General features: G+C 37.9%; 1 protein-coding gene across 4 annotated transcripts in view; it reads left to right on the plus strand.

Annotated features, from left to right (window-relative positions):
* The first annotated feature begins 7,794 nt into the window (after nucleotides 1-7,794).
* The window catches only part of MLF1 (myeloid leukemia factor 1), a 32,920-nt gene continuing 25,377 nt past the window's right edge, over nucleotides 7,795-15,337 (plus strand). For 3 of the 4 annotated variants that reach the window (XM_006200866.4, XM_015236491.3, XM_072959945.1), the window contains exon 1: nucleotides 7,796-7,975. In XM_006200866.4, the coding sequence (XP_006200928.1) occupies nucleotides 7,929-7,975 (47 nt within the window). In that variant the 5' untranslated portion in view covers nucleotides 7,796-7,928. Of the gene's footprint in view, nucleotides 7,976-15,337 lie in introns of all 4 variants that reach the window. The other variant, XM_072959948.1, reaches the window with a different exon arrangement.

Below are 15,337 nucleotides of genomic sequence, written 5' to 3' on the forward strand. Positions count from 1 at the left end.
CATGGTCCCAATATTTTAAGATATGAACAGCCAGTGATGTGGTGGTGACTGGTATCCACTCACAAAGCCTTTGGCTGGGAGTCAAGGCACTTAGCTCTCACGACACCAGCTTCTCTGTCAGTGCGGTTTCGAGCTACATTCAGAAGCCAGTTCACTGGGCTGAAGTATCCTCATTTGCCAGGAAGACTCACTCGCAGTAACTAGATCATAGACTCAGCCCACAGGCTTGTTTTTATAATAATTTTGTTTTTATAATTTCTAACTTTAAAAAATTGGGAGATTTCATGTGAAATTCCGTATTACTAGTGGGCATGAATTTCTGCAGGGTGATCATCTACTGCTGAATAGAAGTTCCCGTGTTTGCTGGAGGCAAGCCCCCTCCAGTGTGTGCCGTACTGTGCACGCCCCTCCAGGAGCCCGTGGCCTATAGCACAGAGATGAGGGCAGGCTCCCAGGCAGAATCTCAGGGTTCCACTCCCGGATGTGTGACCTTGAGCAAGTGGTTTTTCTTCCTCTGACCCCCAGCTTCCTTTCATGTAAAATGGGCATAATAGTGTCTATCTCGTGAGACCGTCTGAGGGATTAAGAGTTACAACATGCAAAGCACTTAGCGTGGTACCTGGCACACATGGAAACTCACTAAGTGTTTGTTGTTATTTTATTATTAATTCTTATTCTCATTATCATCTTACCTATCCCATTCCTATCATTTTTATTACTTACCTGGCTTCTAGTGGTGTTTGTGTTTTGAGTCCAGCTCCAGGTAAAGCCTGACCCTAAGTTGGAGGTAAGGGAGACAGCTAGTCTCCTATGCGCTAGACAGCTGGGAGGCAGGAGTTACACCCAGTGCATCAATCAAGAGCCGAGATTCTACTGTCAAACAACCTGGCTTCCAGTCCCAGCCTTACTACTTCCTAGCAGTATGTCCTTACACAAACTACTTAACTCTCTAAAGCTGTGTTTATTCACTTCTATAAAATAGTAATGGATCTGTTGTGAATTAATGTGCCTAGCATATGGTTGATTTTAGCTTTTATCATTAAGAACACCACAGCATTCTCCTGCCCCCTAGCAATCCTAGGGCTGGCCCACCTCAGTTTCTCACAACAGGCTATAAGTGCCACTCAGTCGTTTTAGCCCTGCTGGATGCTGCATCCCAAGGGGGCTTCTAGGTCTGAGAGATAATATGAATTAGGAATAAACCAGGTATATCTTGGAGTCACGTACTATTGCTACCTGTCACCCCTTTATCTTGTTATCCCAAAATATATACCGCAGGTATCAGTAAAACTTGCATGCCTTGAAATTAAAAGCAACTTTTCTAAGAGGGAAGCAAATTTTTTTTCCCCTACCACTTCAAACAGTAAAAGCATCTAAGCATATGACAAGGTTGAAGGCATTCAAGTTCTTAAAGTTTTCCTAAATAATTCCCTCAAGCCCTGGACAGCCTTCTCATATGATTGCCTTGTCAGTGGGACATCTACCCACAGCTTGAATTCTCTCCAAATCTTATCAAAGGTTTAAAAATAACTTTTAAAATAATGCTTTAGACAGTCATATTAAACAGTTTCTGAGAACAGATAACTGCAACGGTATTTCTTATAGAATGCCATCTATTATTCAGCTTGTTTTAGGTTCTGTGATTCTAAGTTTTCTTTTTTTTTCTTAAAAAACAACAAAGTGTTTCTTCTATACTAGACACAAAAGAAATACAGACAATTGTAAACATCAAAGAGTTGACTCAATAGAAAAGTCCTCCTTATGAAATTATTGTCTGTAGAAAGAAGTTTTCTGAATTTCAGTGACAGTAAAGATTAAAACACAGCTGAATGTTAAATTGATTTTAAAAATTAGTCAAGTTGTGTACAAGAATAGTCATAGCAGCTTTAGTCTTAAAAGCCAAAAAGAAAAATAAAGGAACAATATAACTCTATCACCAGTAGTTGGGTAAATTACTTGTGGTAAATTCATACAATAAAGTACTACACAGCAATGAAAAAAATAAACTACTGCTACACACAATCATGAGTAAAATTTACAGACATAATGTTAAGCAAAAGAAGCAAATCTCAGGATACTAGTTACCTTTGAGAGAGATGGTTTAGGAGGGAACATGAGAGAATTTTCTGGGGTATTTGAAATGTTTTATACCCTCAGCTGAGTGGTCTTTACATAGGTTTACTCATTATGTAAAATTTTATCAAGCTGTACATTTAAGACTGGTGGATTTTACTATATTCAAATTTTGTCCCTCAATTAAAAAGTAAATTTAAAAACTAAGTCAGTCTTTGAATGTGAATTTTCATTATCTACATAACATGGCTCCATTATGGGCTCTATGGAAAGTCTGAGTTTTATTAAAAAATAAATAACATTTGTATTTTACATTGTCATTCAGGTTCTTTGTTTTTAGAGTAATAGTCCTTGTTTTATTCACTGAATGACATTTTTTGTTTTTGTTTTTGTTTTTGTTTTCAGGAAAATTCAGAAACCTTTTCATGTACATAAACCAAAACAACCTATGTCAAAGTTTGGACAGTCCTGGCAGCTTCACACATATGTGATCTCACACCATCAAGTTCTCTTTCATTATGAGAACAGCCTGTGGGGGGCAGGGTATAGCTCAAGTGGTAGAGCGCATGCCTAGCATGCACAAGGTCCTGGGTTCAATCCCTAGTTACTTCCTCAGAAAATAAATAAATCTAATCACCTCTGCCCCACCACCTCCTAAAAATTTTTTTTTAAAGAGACATTCTGTTTAAAAACAAACAAACAAAAAAGACAGTTAAAAAAAAAAAAACCCCGCCTATGGATGTAGTAGGAAGAAAGAAGAATTTAATAACGAAATTTTTCCTCTGTGAACTCAAATTGGCTTTGAAGTTTTACTTCGCTGAAGGAAAACTTGCTTTACAGAGTATGTTTCTCAAAAGGAGAAGAATGCTAACTGTCATTTAGGATGGATGAGACCATTCTTCATTGTGGGAGGCTGTGTCACACCTTGTGAGATGCTTAGTGTCCTGGCTGCACCCAGGGAGGGGAATAAAGATGCCTTCAGAGTTGCAGCATGGTCGGCAACCAACTGCACCTTGCCATTGTCTCCCTGGGAGAGAAGGAAGGGTCACTCCCAATGGAATGGGAGAACAAAATATAAATTAAGTTCAACTACAGGGAAATCAAGTTACATTCCTTGCTCATGAGTTTGTGGATGAGCTGGGTAAGCATTAACTTCTGACTAGTGAAAAGAATTCAGGCTTGGGAATGGGGCTGCCATGACCAAGTGTGCGACTCCTAAGGGGGCACCAGTCATATTATATACATTGTAGATTTGTAAATTGATTAAACAATTGTCCCATTAATAGAAGTATCTTGTGATAGAGGTACCTGTTCCTAATTTGAACAATGATGTCGTCCAGACCAGAGGCGACCGTGACAGGGAGTATGAGAACCTTGGACTTATGCTTTTATTATGTAAGTCGCTTATCAGTATGCACGATTGCCCCATTTTTCGTAAAGCTATAATGCAAGCCTTTAAGGGGGTTGGTAAGACAGCTAGTTGGCAAGAGAATAACACTAAAAAGAATGAATCAAACCTTTTATAAAAATTGGATTTGTGATACAACTTTACATTTTTAAAAATTTGAAAAAAGAGGTATGGGGTTAGGAGAGACATCCCCAAATGATGTCAGTTCATGAGCATTTAGTGCCTCAGTAATATTTTCACTGTGCCGCCGGGTCTGAAGAAATACTGAATAGTTAGTTCTGTTTATTACATAGTGAGTCCAAAAACTTAAGTAGGCGTGCCCTAAAACCTCAGTAGCCTTTTTAAAAAAATTACATTTATCAAAAGAAAAAAATTTTAGATCATTCTTAAATAATCACACTGACAGGTGTGTCTGGTCTAGCATGGCTCAACTTCTCAAACTTTGGGAACAGATTGAACTCTCTGCCACCAACCTTTCCTGTTCCACGATGATTTTCACAAGGTACTTCCTTGTCATCATGGTAACTTCTAAAAACCTACCTTTCCAAAGCTATGATACCACCTCAAAGGAATGTAGTGCAATATTGAAATATGTGACCCATCTCAAGCTAGTAGTTTCACAATGTCTGATAGATGTTAAGTTTCTGTTTCCCTCAAAATTTTTAAATGTTCCATGTGCCCCCTGTGAGTTTGCTGTGACTTCTACTCCTGCAGCATCTCTGTGCACAATTTAAACAAAGGCATTAGGACAATGAAACCCTAGACACATTGAAATTAACTGCAGTGAAGATGTGTGTAATGGCCTAACACCCATGGTAAGTCTGAAAGTCCAGCACTCACGAGCCTGTATATTTCTTCTTGGGAACTTGAGATAATGTCTTCAGAAGCATTTTGAAAACTCTGAAGTGCTAAAACAATAATAATTGCAGAATTAGCTGGTAAAAGCACTACCTGCTAGAGTGTAAACTCTAAGAGACCAGGGAATTTTGTATCTTTGATGCCTAGAATAGTGCCTGGGATACAGTTGGTTTCTAATAAGTAGTTGATGAATTAATGGATGAAAGAAAAGAAGACACTGATATTTCAAAGTCTTGGTGTTTTTAATAGGGTTGTAGGATTGGCTTGGGTCTCATGTTTTTCTCTGTATTCTCTCAACTCGGTCAGTGACCTTCCCAGTGAAACCTAAGTTGTAGTGTGGTTAGAGATATGTACATAAAAGTGCTTCATACATAGAGGTCCTCAGTAAGTGATTAATTTTTTACAGGGAGGTTAAGTAGGGTAGTGGCCAGAATGTAAGCTTTGGAGTAGGACTAATTTGGATTTGAGTTGACTAGACAATTATCAAATTTCCCTGGGTCTCAGTTTTTCCGCATGTAATACCGAGATAAGCATCTTAGCCTATAGGGTTGTTGTAAGGATTAAATGAGAAAATGTATGTAAAGCACTTAATGCAATGCCTGGGACAGAAAAGTATAGACAGGAATTATTATCCTAATAGGTAATTTTCACTTTACTTGGCTCATCTCATTCCTCTGAAGGTAAGTTCCAGGACTTATGAATAGTACATCATACACACCGGGCACATGCTGCCTCAGGACCGTTGCAGTGGCCTGGAATGCTCTTCTAATAGATGTCCACTTCCTTCCAGTGAGTCTGCTCAAATTTACCTTCTCAATGAGGTCTACAGAGACCTCCCTATGTATAATTGCACACCTTCATTCCCCTTACCTTTTTTTTCTCCTGACACCTACCACCTTTTAACATACTACTTTCTACATAATTTATTTTCGTTATGTTCTCACAAGAATATAAACCCCAGGAGGACTGGGATTTTCATCACTTTGGTTCACCAACACCTCAATGTTTAGATCAGTGCCTGACAGAGTGTAGGCACTCAATAACTATCTGTAAAATTGAATTGAATTGAATTGATTTGAATATATTCCCACTGAATTTTATATTTTTTAGTTTGGGTCCATTATTTAGTTTGTCAGCATGATTTTGAAAAATAATAACCTGCTTTCATCTTGCATCTTTAAGTGTGGCCCATCATCCACATTCCATGCAGCTAGCCCTCCCCAGGGAAATCTCCAGGTACCACGCCCAGTTCAATTACTGGGTGTGTGAACCTTGGTAATTTTCTTAGCCTCTCTGTGTCTTGGTTGCATTACCTATAGACATAGAGATAAAAAACATTGCTACTCTATAAAAATCCAGTGAAGATTCAATTATTTAATGCACATGAAGTACCTACAACAATGCCTGGCACACACTCAATAAATATGAGCTATTGTAATTCTTTTAACAGCCAAGCCCAGGACTCTCTCTCCTTGGGCCTGATCTGCATCTCTCTTCTCCCCTGCACTGGTATTCATCCTCTCCAGACCCACCTCTTCTTTCATCTCCTACCTCTTACCCACCCAATCTGAACTTAGGAGGTCTCTTTAGTTTCAACTCTCCTTTATCCTCTGCTAACTTTTTTTTTCCCTTAAGCATTTGCCATTAGGCCCAAACTGCTTTTTAAAAACTTTAGGAAATTCTCTGACTAACCTGTGCCTAGACTGAAGCTTTCATGTTTTAACAATGTGATTCTAAAATCCCCATGGGAACAAGAGGAAAAAACTTTTCACAAATTGCTTTATTGACCTTAATCCAGGACTATTTTAATACTGTCATTTTTTTACCAATAACTTACCCATTCCATTTAATTTTTTTAAAGGGTGGCCTACTTAACATCTTGGGCTGTATTATTTTAAAGAGAAAATAATTTCAGTTCTTCTAAAACATTTTTATTGAAACTAATTAAGAAGAACCCTCATATGTCTATGCTCTCTGAATTTCATTCTGAGGCCAGAGAGGAAAATATCCTCTTCTCTGGAAGGGCTACGCTACCTTAACTTGGGCTGTGAAGTCGGCCCTACCTCATGCTACCAATCTCAGGAAAGGGGGGCTGCCAGAGAACTTGGCTAAAGGTGGGGAGGTAAAAGGTCCAAAGGATTAAATTTCCGGCTCCCAAAATAACCCCTGAGTACTCCTGCTGCCTCCGTATCAGGCCCTGCAGGCTTCTTCATGCTGGCTGGGTGCCACCTCCCTGGCCCAATCCCAGGAGGCCCTGTGCAGCCATAGATGACCCTCTGTCCCCACAGGACAGCCCTCTAGAGAGGCTGGGGATCCCACTGAATTAAGGATGGACATGCAAGGTGCATTTTCTCTCTTCTTAGACTCATCATTCATCTCTTTATGTTTCTTTTTTTTTTTTTCTTTTCTCTCCTCCACCTGTCTCTAGTCTCCTGGAAAGCCTTGAAACAGTGTTTTTCCAAAGCTCAGTAATGTGAGAACTACTGTCACGATATCCTCTCACCTGCCCCCCAACATGTCCAAATCCCAACTGTACTGTTTCCTTAGATTAACTCATTTTTTCACTTAAATTTTTAAAGACTAGCTATTGATGTATAGCACCACTTTAAATGTAAAACCAGTTTCACTTGCCATAAATAGAAGGCTCACATATAAATGCAATTAAAACAAAAATATATAGTAGTGGAATTTTAGTCGGCTATGGCTGCTTGTTGCAGGCCTTGTACTTGAGTCCCTACTCTTTAAGTAACGCTGGAGAAGTGTTAAAGACATACCAGCATCACAGTGAGGCTTGTTTCTTGAAATAGGGACTAGGAAGAAGACAAGAAAAGAGCAACATTCTCATCTGATTTTCAAATTACCATGCCTACCTAAAACTCTAGCACTTCCCACTTTGGGAAACACTGCATTCAGTTTAGGCTCACAAAAGTCCTAAGTTTTGTTGAAATCTGATAGGCCTCATCCCATTTCCCTCAAGTACTGAGTACACTATTTACTAACTTCACTCAGAAACTTTTTGCACATTTTTTTTTGTTATTTGTTCACATAATTTGTTCACAGCTTCTGACCAGCCACCACAGAGTGTTATGGATATAGAACTCTGGTGTGGATGACAAAATGTGGCCAGTGGAATGGGTCTTTGGATGTCATTTAGCCCAAATCTTGATCCATCTCCATCTTCCCGAAGAGACTTGGGATTCGAAGCCCAGGGCGATTTGCCCAAGGTCACATAGAGGGTAGACTAATTTTGTGTTCCTGCAGCCCAGAGAACAGGCTATCTCGTCCTGCAGGAGACTTCACGGTGGTTTGCCTGGCTGGAGCGAGGCCAAACCTTCAGCCTCCACTGTGTTGATCGCGGTTGCCACGGCAGCGGCACATTGTTCCCCGCCTCATCTTGGTGACGTTACGGGACCAGCGCCCAATGGGAAAGCCGCTCTCCGCCAAGCACCGCCTTTCCCAGCCGGCTCGGCCGTCGCGGCCGGGAGGGAAGCGTTGACAGTGCTGCGGAGGCTGGCTGGGGTCGCGGCCGCGGCAAGTGACATCGTTTTCCAATCTGTCCGCGTCCGCAGCCGCCCGACACGGAGCCAGGATGTTCGGGATGCTGAGCAGCAGCTTTGAGGATGACCCCTTCTTCTCGTGAGTGTCGGGGCCCGGGACCCCGCGGCCGCGAGGGAATTCAGGGATCTTGAGCGGAGCTGTTAAGGGAAAAGAGCGAGTTAAAACTCTACAGACGGCGAGACGGAATTCGAGTGACTACCGGAGGCAGCCTGAGGGAGAGGAAGACTTGGGGACGTGAGAGGGAAAGGAGAAGAGGGTTTAGTGGGATGTCAGGGCGAGGAGTGGAGAGAAGGATTCGGGGGCGTGAGGTGGGGGTGGGGGGCAGCGAGCAGGCCCCCCTCCCCAACAAACCCGGGTGTGGGCTGCTCTCAACCTGGCGCGACTTCAGGTACTGCGCACCCCCCGCCCCCACGCTTCCTGCGTTCGGGAGTCCAGTCTTCACAGCTGCAAAGGCGTTGCTTGTGACGATAACTGCCCTCTCGGTGGACCGTCTGGTGAGGATTATGCTCACAGGACCCACGCTTGTTTCAATTTCAAATGAGGGGTAGGGAATACTTAATGGAGGACAAGTCTTCGAAAAGGGAAGCGTTTTAAAAACATTATTGTCCATTATACTTATTTATAAGAATATTAAGTTAGAGTTGTACTGTCTCTCCCCTCGAAGTGGTTGGAAGTTGCCAGGTGCACTGTTTGTTTTCTTTGTTTACTTTGTTACAAAGGTAGCCTTGTTTGGAAAGGGGCTCTTCTTTCTGTCAAAAGTAGGGCAGGGAAGCAGAGAGAGGGTGCATTTAACACCTCAGGTAAACAAGTGCCAACCCTGTGAACGGTTCCAAGTGAAATAATATGATGCCTTAAAACGAAGGCATCCAGAAACTAGTGGCATTATGATCTCGTTTTCTGGGTTTTGTCTTTTTTTCGTTCTTCCTCTAGCGATTATGTAAAAGAGCACAATCTAGTTGGATTCCTAAAACAGGAAGAATTGTGTTACTTTTTTGCCCTTGCGTTTTGCCAGTTTGAATTTTGACTTGCTGTCCTAATTTATTTTGATCACTTCTATTCTTTATGCAACTTGGAGACCATTTTTTAAAAGGTTAAAATATTAAGTTTACTATGTAGATTTTTGTTTGCTTTTGAAGGAAAATATTATATTGGCTTAAATGTGTTAGTACCATATTAAAACAAAATGTAAAAGTAATAATTGAAAGGAAATTAACAGTGCAAAAGATGAAATGATTAATGTAGAAAAATTAAATGATTAACTTTTTATTCTAAAGGTTATTCATTATAATTAAGGGGTATACGGACTCAGGCAAATTTATTATACTGTTTTAGTTAACTTGTTTAGGAGTGGTTGGGACATTTATGATCAGTGTCGTTTTAACAAATTTCAAATTGTATATTATGATTTCCTCTTTAAAACGCTCTGAGAGTAGGGACTAAATATATCCATAGAGTAAATGAGCTGTTGAGGTGGTTCTTATGTAATTGTGACATCAGTACAAAGGGTGACAGTTAAGAAGATTATGACAGAGCTTTTGAGTTGTATTGTCCTTGATTATATCATAAAGAGCAATGGCCTTAACCGTGAATGTATAATCAGTATCTTCTTTAAAACGTCAAGCAGAAGTGTAATTTAAACTCTTGGGTGACTATTTCTGAGCAAAGGCAATGAACCCAAGAGTCTGGGTCAGAAATAGTAACAGACCACAAGTAGTAGGCATACATCAAAGAACACTCTTGCCCTGCGCTTAGGACGGATAGGACCACCAGTTACATGTCAGGTCTTTCAGTCATCACTCTGTGGCCTTCTTCAAATGTAGGCAGCCATATCATAAAAATTTGGGATAAAATTATTATAATTAACTTTATAAAACTAATTTATACTTATAATTTCTTTGCTTCACAATTAATAATATAGAGAATAAACGTAATTAGGGGAGGTAATGGAGAAAGAGAATATGAGTTTAGTAATCTGTCATTTGTCCCACTCCTGTTATCCGAACCCCAAACAAAATGAGTATCCATTACTTAACATAAGGAATTCATAATGATGACAGGTTCCTTATTAAATCATCCACTAACCTTAAGGAACACAGAAAGGTTCCATGCTTATCATCTTTTATATAAATATCCCAATTGCTAACATTTTGGGTCTGGTCCCTAGTGGCTATTTTAATGTCTGACATGTAGGAAGTATTCAATAAGTAATGTTTATCAACAGTCTGATGTCGTTTACTCTGTCTTGTAGTTGATGTGGTATTTAGTTGATTGCTGGATTGCTGAAAGTAATCAGCTTGTCCCCAATTTACAATGGTTCCACTTAAGATTTTTCAACTTTGCAGTGGTGTGAAAACAATACATATTCAGTAGAAACCATACTTTAAATTTTGAATTTGAGTCTTTTCCCAGACTAGTGATATGTGGTAGAATGCTCTCCTATGAAGTGGGCAGAGGCAGCAAGCCAGCTCAGTCAGCCACGCTGTCACTAGGGTGAAAAACCCATCCACTCACAACCATTGTTTTTCACTTTTAGTACAGATATTGCATAAGGTGTTCAGTACTTCATTGCAAAATAGGCTTTGTTTTAGAGAATTTTGACCAACTGTAGGCTAATGTGTTCTGGGCACATTTAAGGTACACTATGCTAAGCTATGATGTTTGGTAGATGAGGTGTATTAAGTGCATTTTCGACTTACAGTTATTTTCAACTTACGATGGAGGTATCAGGACATAACCCCATTGTAAGTTGAGGAAGATCTGTATTTACATTCAAAAGGTGCTATTGTTGATGTTGGCACTTTCTAATTTAAATGCTACCATTTTCTAAATAATTCATAAGCTCAGAATCAGGGTTATCAATAACAAGCACACACTACTAATTTGCTAATTCATCAAAAGTGGCAGACAAAAAATATATACTTCTTGGATATAAAATTTGAATTTTTCAAAAAGTAAAGACTGGGTAAATACAGTGGTCAAGTTGTTAAACACTAAGGATTTTAAAACAAAATCTGTAGCTTTGAATTCAAATATATTTTCATTTTCAATGTTCATCTTCCTGTAACAGCACATGTTAAATATTTTATCAGAAAAGTAAAGGGAAACTTTAAAAGTGATATTGTAAAGTTGGGTGTTTTATTATATATTTGGGACTTTTTGGTGTATCATAATATTTTTCAGAGCTGAAGTTTTATCAGTGAAAATTGCCTCACAGTATACCTTCATATATATCTTTTAAAATAAATAATACTTGCAATTTGGTTAAAAACACAAAGACTAAAAGCTAGCACTTCCTGGCATGCAGCTTTCCCTCAAGAATACTACTTTCTCCTCTGATTTGTATTTGCTTAAGAACAGAAATATGTATGGATGGGTAGGAAAATTAATTTGAGGTTAAAATGGTTTTAGCATCAATCCTATACCCTAAAAAACTGATTATTAAATATAAAAGTTTACGTATATGTAGTACAACCTAGAAATTTCTACGTTGTACAGAAACATGAACTTTGAATCTTCTGAGCTATAGAAATGAAATCCTGGTCATGCAAGTCTACAAAGAATAGCTGTGTTACCACTTATCAGCTGTTATAAAGACTCAGAAACAGGTTGGCAAATCAGCCTTATTTTTCATCATAAATCGTTAACATTCCTTTAAGCCACCCGAACTCTTCATATGGGCGCCATATTGTGATGACCACAATATGGTTGTTAAAGAAACCCTGCATATATTCACAGGATGTTACTTTTTTTAATCTCCTTACTTTCATCATTTGGGGCTAACATTTACCTACCTATCTATAATTCTGTTTTTAATTTTTAAAATTTATTTACTTTGCTCTTTGGAAGTAGTGGGAGGATACTGCTTTGACCAATTCGCTGAGATGAAAGTGAATGTAATGCATTCCACATATAAGATAGGCATTGACTGATATTTTCTTGAGTGAGAATATTGCCATGGCAGGAAATAAAATAAAATCACCTTATTTGATAAGCTAGGCTGTTCATTTGGGGCATCTTTGATTTGTTAGGTACAAACTTGAGTTAGGAGCCAGGGAGTACAACATGATTATGACGTAGTTGCTGGGTCAGGGAATGCCATTTGGTACCATCTGTACTTACAGAATGGGAAGAAGCCATAGTCACTCCTACAACTCTTTTCACATCAAAGCCTTTTGCCATACCACCACTGTAAACTGTGCTTCTAAACAGCGGGAAAATAAAATTGCCTATGGAAATGTAATTCATTCTTCAAGTATTTCTTCGTTTTCTACTATATGCCTAGCCCTGTGGTCTCTTAGAAATTTGTAGAAGTCAAGGCCCATGCCCTAAAGATTCTCTTGTGAATGTTGTATTATTTCTAGTGTCAAAACTTAAATCACCTGATGTATTTTCTTTATGGACCCACATACCTCATTGAAACTAAGGAACATTACTTTATGATCAAGAGAGTCATAACAATCTGCTTATGCCACTACCATGTGTAGTGTAAGGAAGGAGTTTCCCTTGATGGATGGGACTGCTATGTCAATTATCTGAGACCCTGTGCAATAAAGAGTAGCGTAAACCTTTTTTACTTAGAAGCAGAAGTATCTATATTCTTGTACAGGCTAGTAAAATGGTAACTCTGGGAAAACTATATATATAATATGTATTTGTGAGAACTTAAAAACAGGAACTTATTCCTAAGTGAAATATTATCAGCCTCTTAAAAAAAAAGTGAATGTTGATATTATTCCCAGGAGACCCAAAATCAATCTAGGAGTTAAGGCTTTTTGTGGGGGGAGGTATTTCCTAGCTTCTGATAGGTAAATAATATGGAGTGGAAAAAATGTGTTTGGTGCCAAATTTCATTCTGTTTGATTGTGGTTTGTGTCAGCAATCTTGTAAGAGATAGTATGGCTATCATAATAGTATAAGTAAATTTTTCCTCATTTATTCAATGAAAATGCATTCTCATGGGAAATCTGTAAACTATATAAAATTTGGTGAAGGAAATCATGCAACCCAAGATTTTAGATACTATCATTATTTTGGTGTATTTTGTTTCTATTTTCTAGATATGAAATTTTTTTCAAAATTGAAACCAAGCTTTATGGTTATAAATACACTGTTTTTCCTCAACACATACCGTAAGCATTTTCCTAATCTTTAGATATTCTTTAAAGCATGAATTTAGTAGCTGCAAAATATTACATCCTGTGGATGTGAAAAGAATATTTTTCAGATAAATCTTTAACCACATTTCAAATTATTACTTTAGAGTAGTTTATGTACACAAAATGACCAGTTTATAGGATATGAACTTTGTAAAGCATCATTATATTTCAAATTTATTTTCCTAGAAGAATGAAACATTCATTTTCAAAAGAGAACAATATGAATAGATAGAAAAATATAATAACTCTTCTTTTTATATTTTATAAAACAAGCTATGTATTAGCTTAATTTTTGAAATATTAACACAGCTTCTTGCCACCATAAGAGATTTTGGCGTTGTTAAAAATTCAAGCTTCAACGAGAGAAATCTTCAAGTGTTATCTCCAAGCAGCTGCTGTTTTGGGTGGACATGAGTTGAACTCAGTCTGGGGTTCAGCCAGATTTCTCCCTGAATGGCTCAGACAGGTGCAAAAGCCAGACTGGGAGCCCACTTTTGTCTTAATGCTTTTTCCAACAGGCAGTCTTTTGTTCATGTCATCCATAAAAGTAAGATTTTTTCTAGCATTTGCTGTACATAGAAACATACCTACTCCTATTTAAATAAAGAGAAACCTAGGCAACATTTTAACTGAGCCACAGTTAGTTGTTGAATTTTTAGCCCAAGTGTAATGCAATCAGAAAAATAAATCTCACTAAGTGTTCTGTATCTATAGGAAAACAATAGCTGTTTAATACTCATTTATTCACTGAAGAAAACTAGTATTCCCTGAAGTATCTTTCTTCATTGCATTTGACTCTCATTGACATCTCTAAAAGGAAAGTTGACTGGTTTTCTTAAGTAACTGCATATTAATGAGAGTGAACACTTTTTTCCTCCACATTTGGACCTGTATTCTAAGTTCTAAGTGTCCAGTGAGTATGGGGATCTAAGCAAAAGGACTCTCTCTTGAATCTTCCATTCTAAAACATCAGATGGTATGAAATCCTTTAACTCTACATAGTTCTATTCCTTTTTTTATTCTTTAAAGATTTTTATTATGCAATGTTTAAAATATATAACAATACTGCATCCTCATCACCCAGAATTTCAAAATTTACAGCTGCTTTACTCATCTCTATTGCTGCTGCTGTCTTCAAAGTGTCTTAAAGCAAATTCCAGACTTCCTGTCATCTCATTTGTATGTATTGCTAAATACATCTCTGAAAAATATTGTCTTCTTACATTACCATAATGCCATTTGTACATGTAACAAAATTAACAGTAGTTCCAGTTTCTTGATATCATCTGGCACTGAGTATCATCTAACTAGAAAATACTTTGGAATAATCTGGTTTTTGAAATAAAAGTTAGAAATTCTTAGACAACTCATTTATGGGTTTTAAAACTACTTGAAACTCTGTCTCTTTAAGTAAAACTAGGGAGATGTATACACCAAATTCTGATTCCTTAATTGGAACTAACTTCTGATCTTCAGGTCTTGATTTGGGAAAGTGTAAAACTACTGACCCATTAAATTTTTAAATTGTCACAACTTCTTCATAGTGCTGGCTGCCTATTATTCTGCTAAAATAGTGATCTCAAATTTTTAATAGGTGGCAAATCTAGGAATAGTAGTCTGTTAAGTTTTCCATGCCAGTCACTCCTATCAATAAGACAAAAGTTCAAAACTAAAAATCCTATAAGAATTCATGGGAAAATGATCTTATTTATAATATTTTTCTGCACTGTATGTATAATATCTTTACTTGATTAATCCTTAATATGTTAGAGTCTATTTTTAGTTGGAAAGGAGGAAATATGAATAATATGTAAATAAACCTAATGCTCTAGTGTCTTCATTTTATCATATTTCCTAAGTGAATTTAGTACATTTCTGTAGATAATGCTGATCATTCAACTAAATATGTTCTTCATTCTGAGAGACTCGGTTACTAGTTTGGTTAAGAATAGTTTAATTTTTGGATTCCTGTTGAAATTTTTGTATTCTTTTGCATGAAGAGCATCCTCAGCCTGCACATGCTGAAGAGCTCTTTCCCTTTATGGCTTTGCATAAAATTTGTCAACAGAAAGGAGGCTGGAAAGTAGTCAGAGCAGTGTCCCCAGGTGGATGGTATGTGAAGGACAAGAATGATGGCAGGAGAACACACGAAGTAAGAGTACTGATGTGTTACAAATCTTTAGAATCTGGATCAATTATCCAGACCAGCAGTGGTCCTAATGCAGAGGTGGTTGAACATTATTGTGCCGGTCAGGAATGCAGAGGACCTGGTGTCAGTCGTGAA

Source organism: Vicugna pacos, chromosome 1 (assembly GCF_048564905.1).
Source record: "Vicugna pacos chromosome 1, VicPac4, whole genome shotgun sequence".
NCBI classification, from domain to species: Eukaryota; Metazoa; Chordata; class Mammalia; order Artiodactyla; family Camelidae; genus Vicugna; species Vicugna pacos.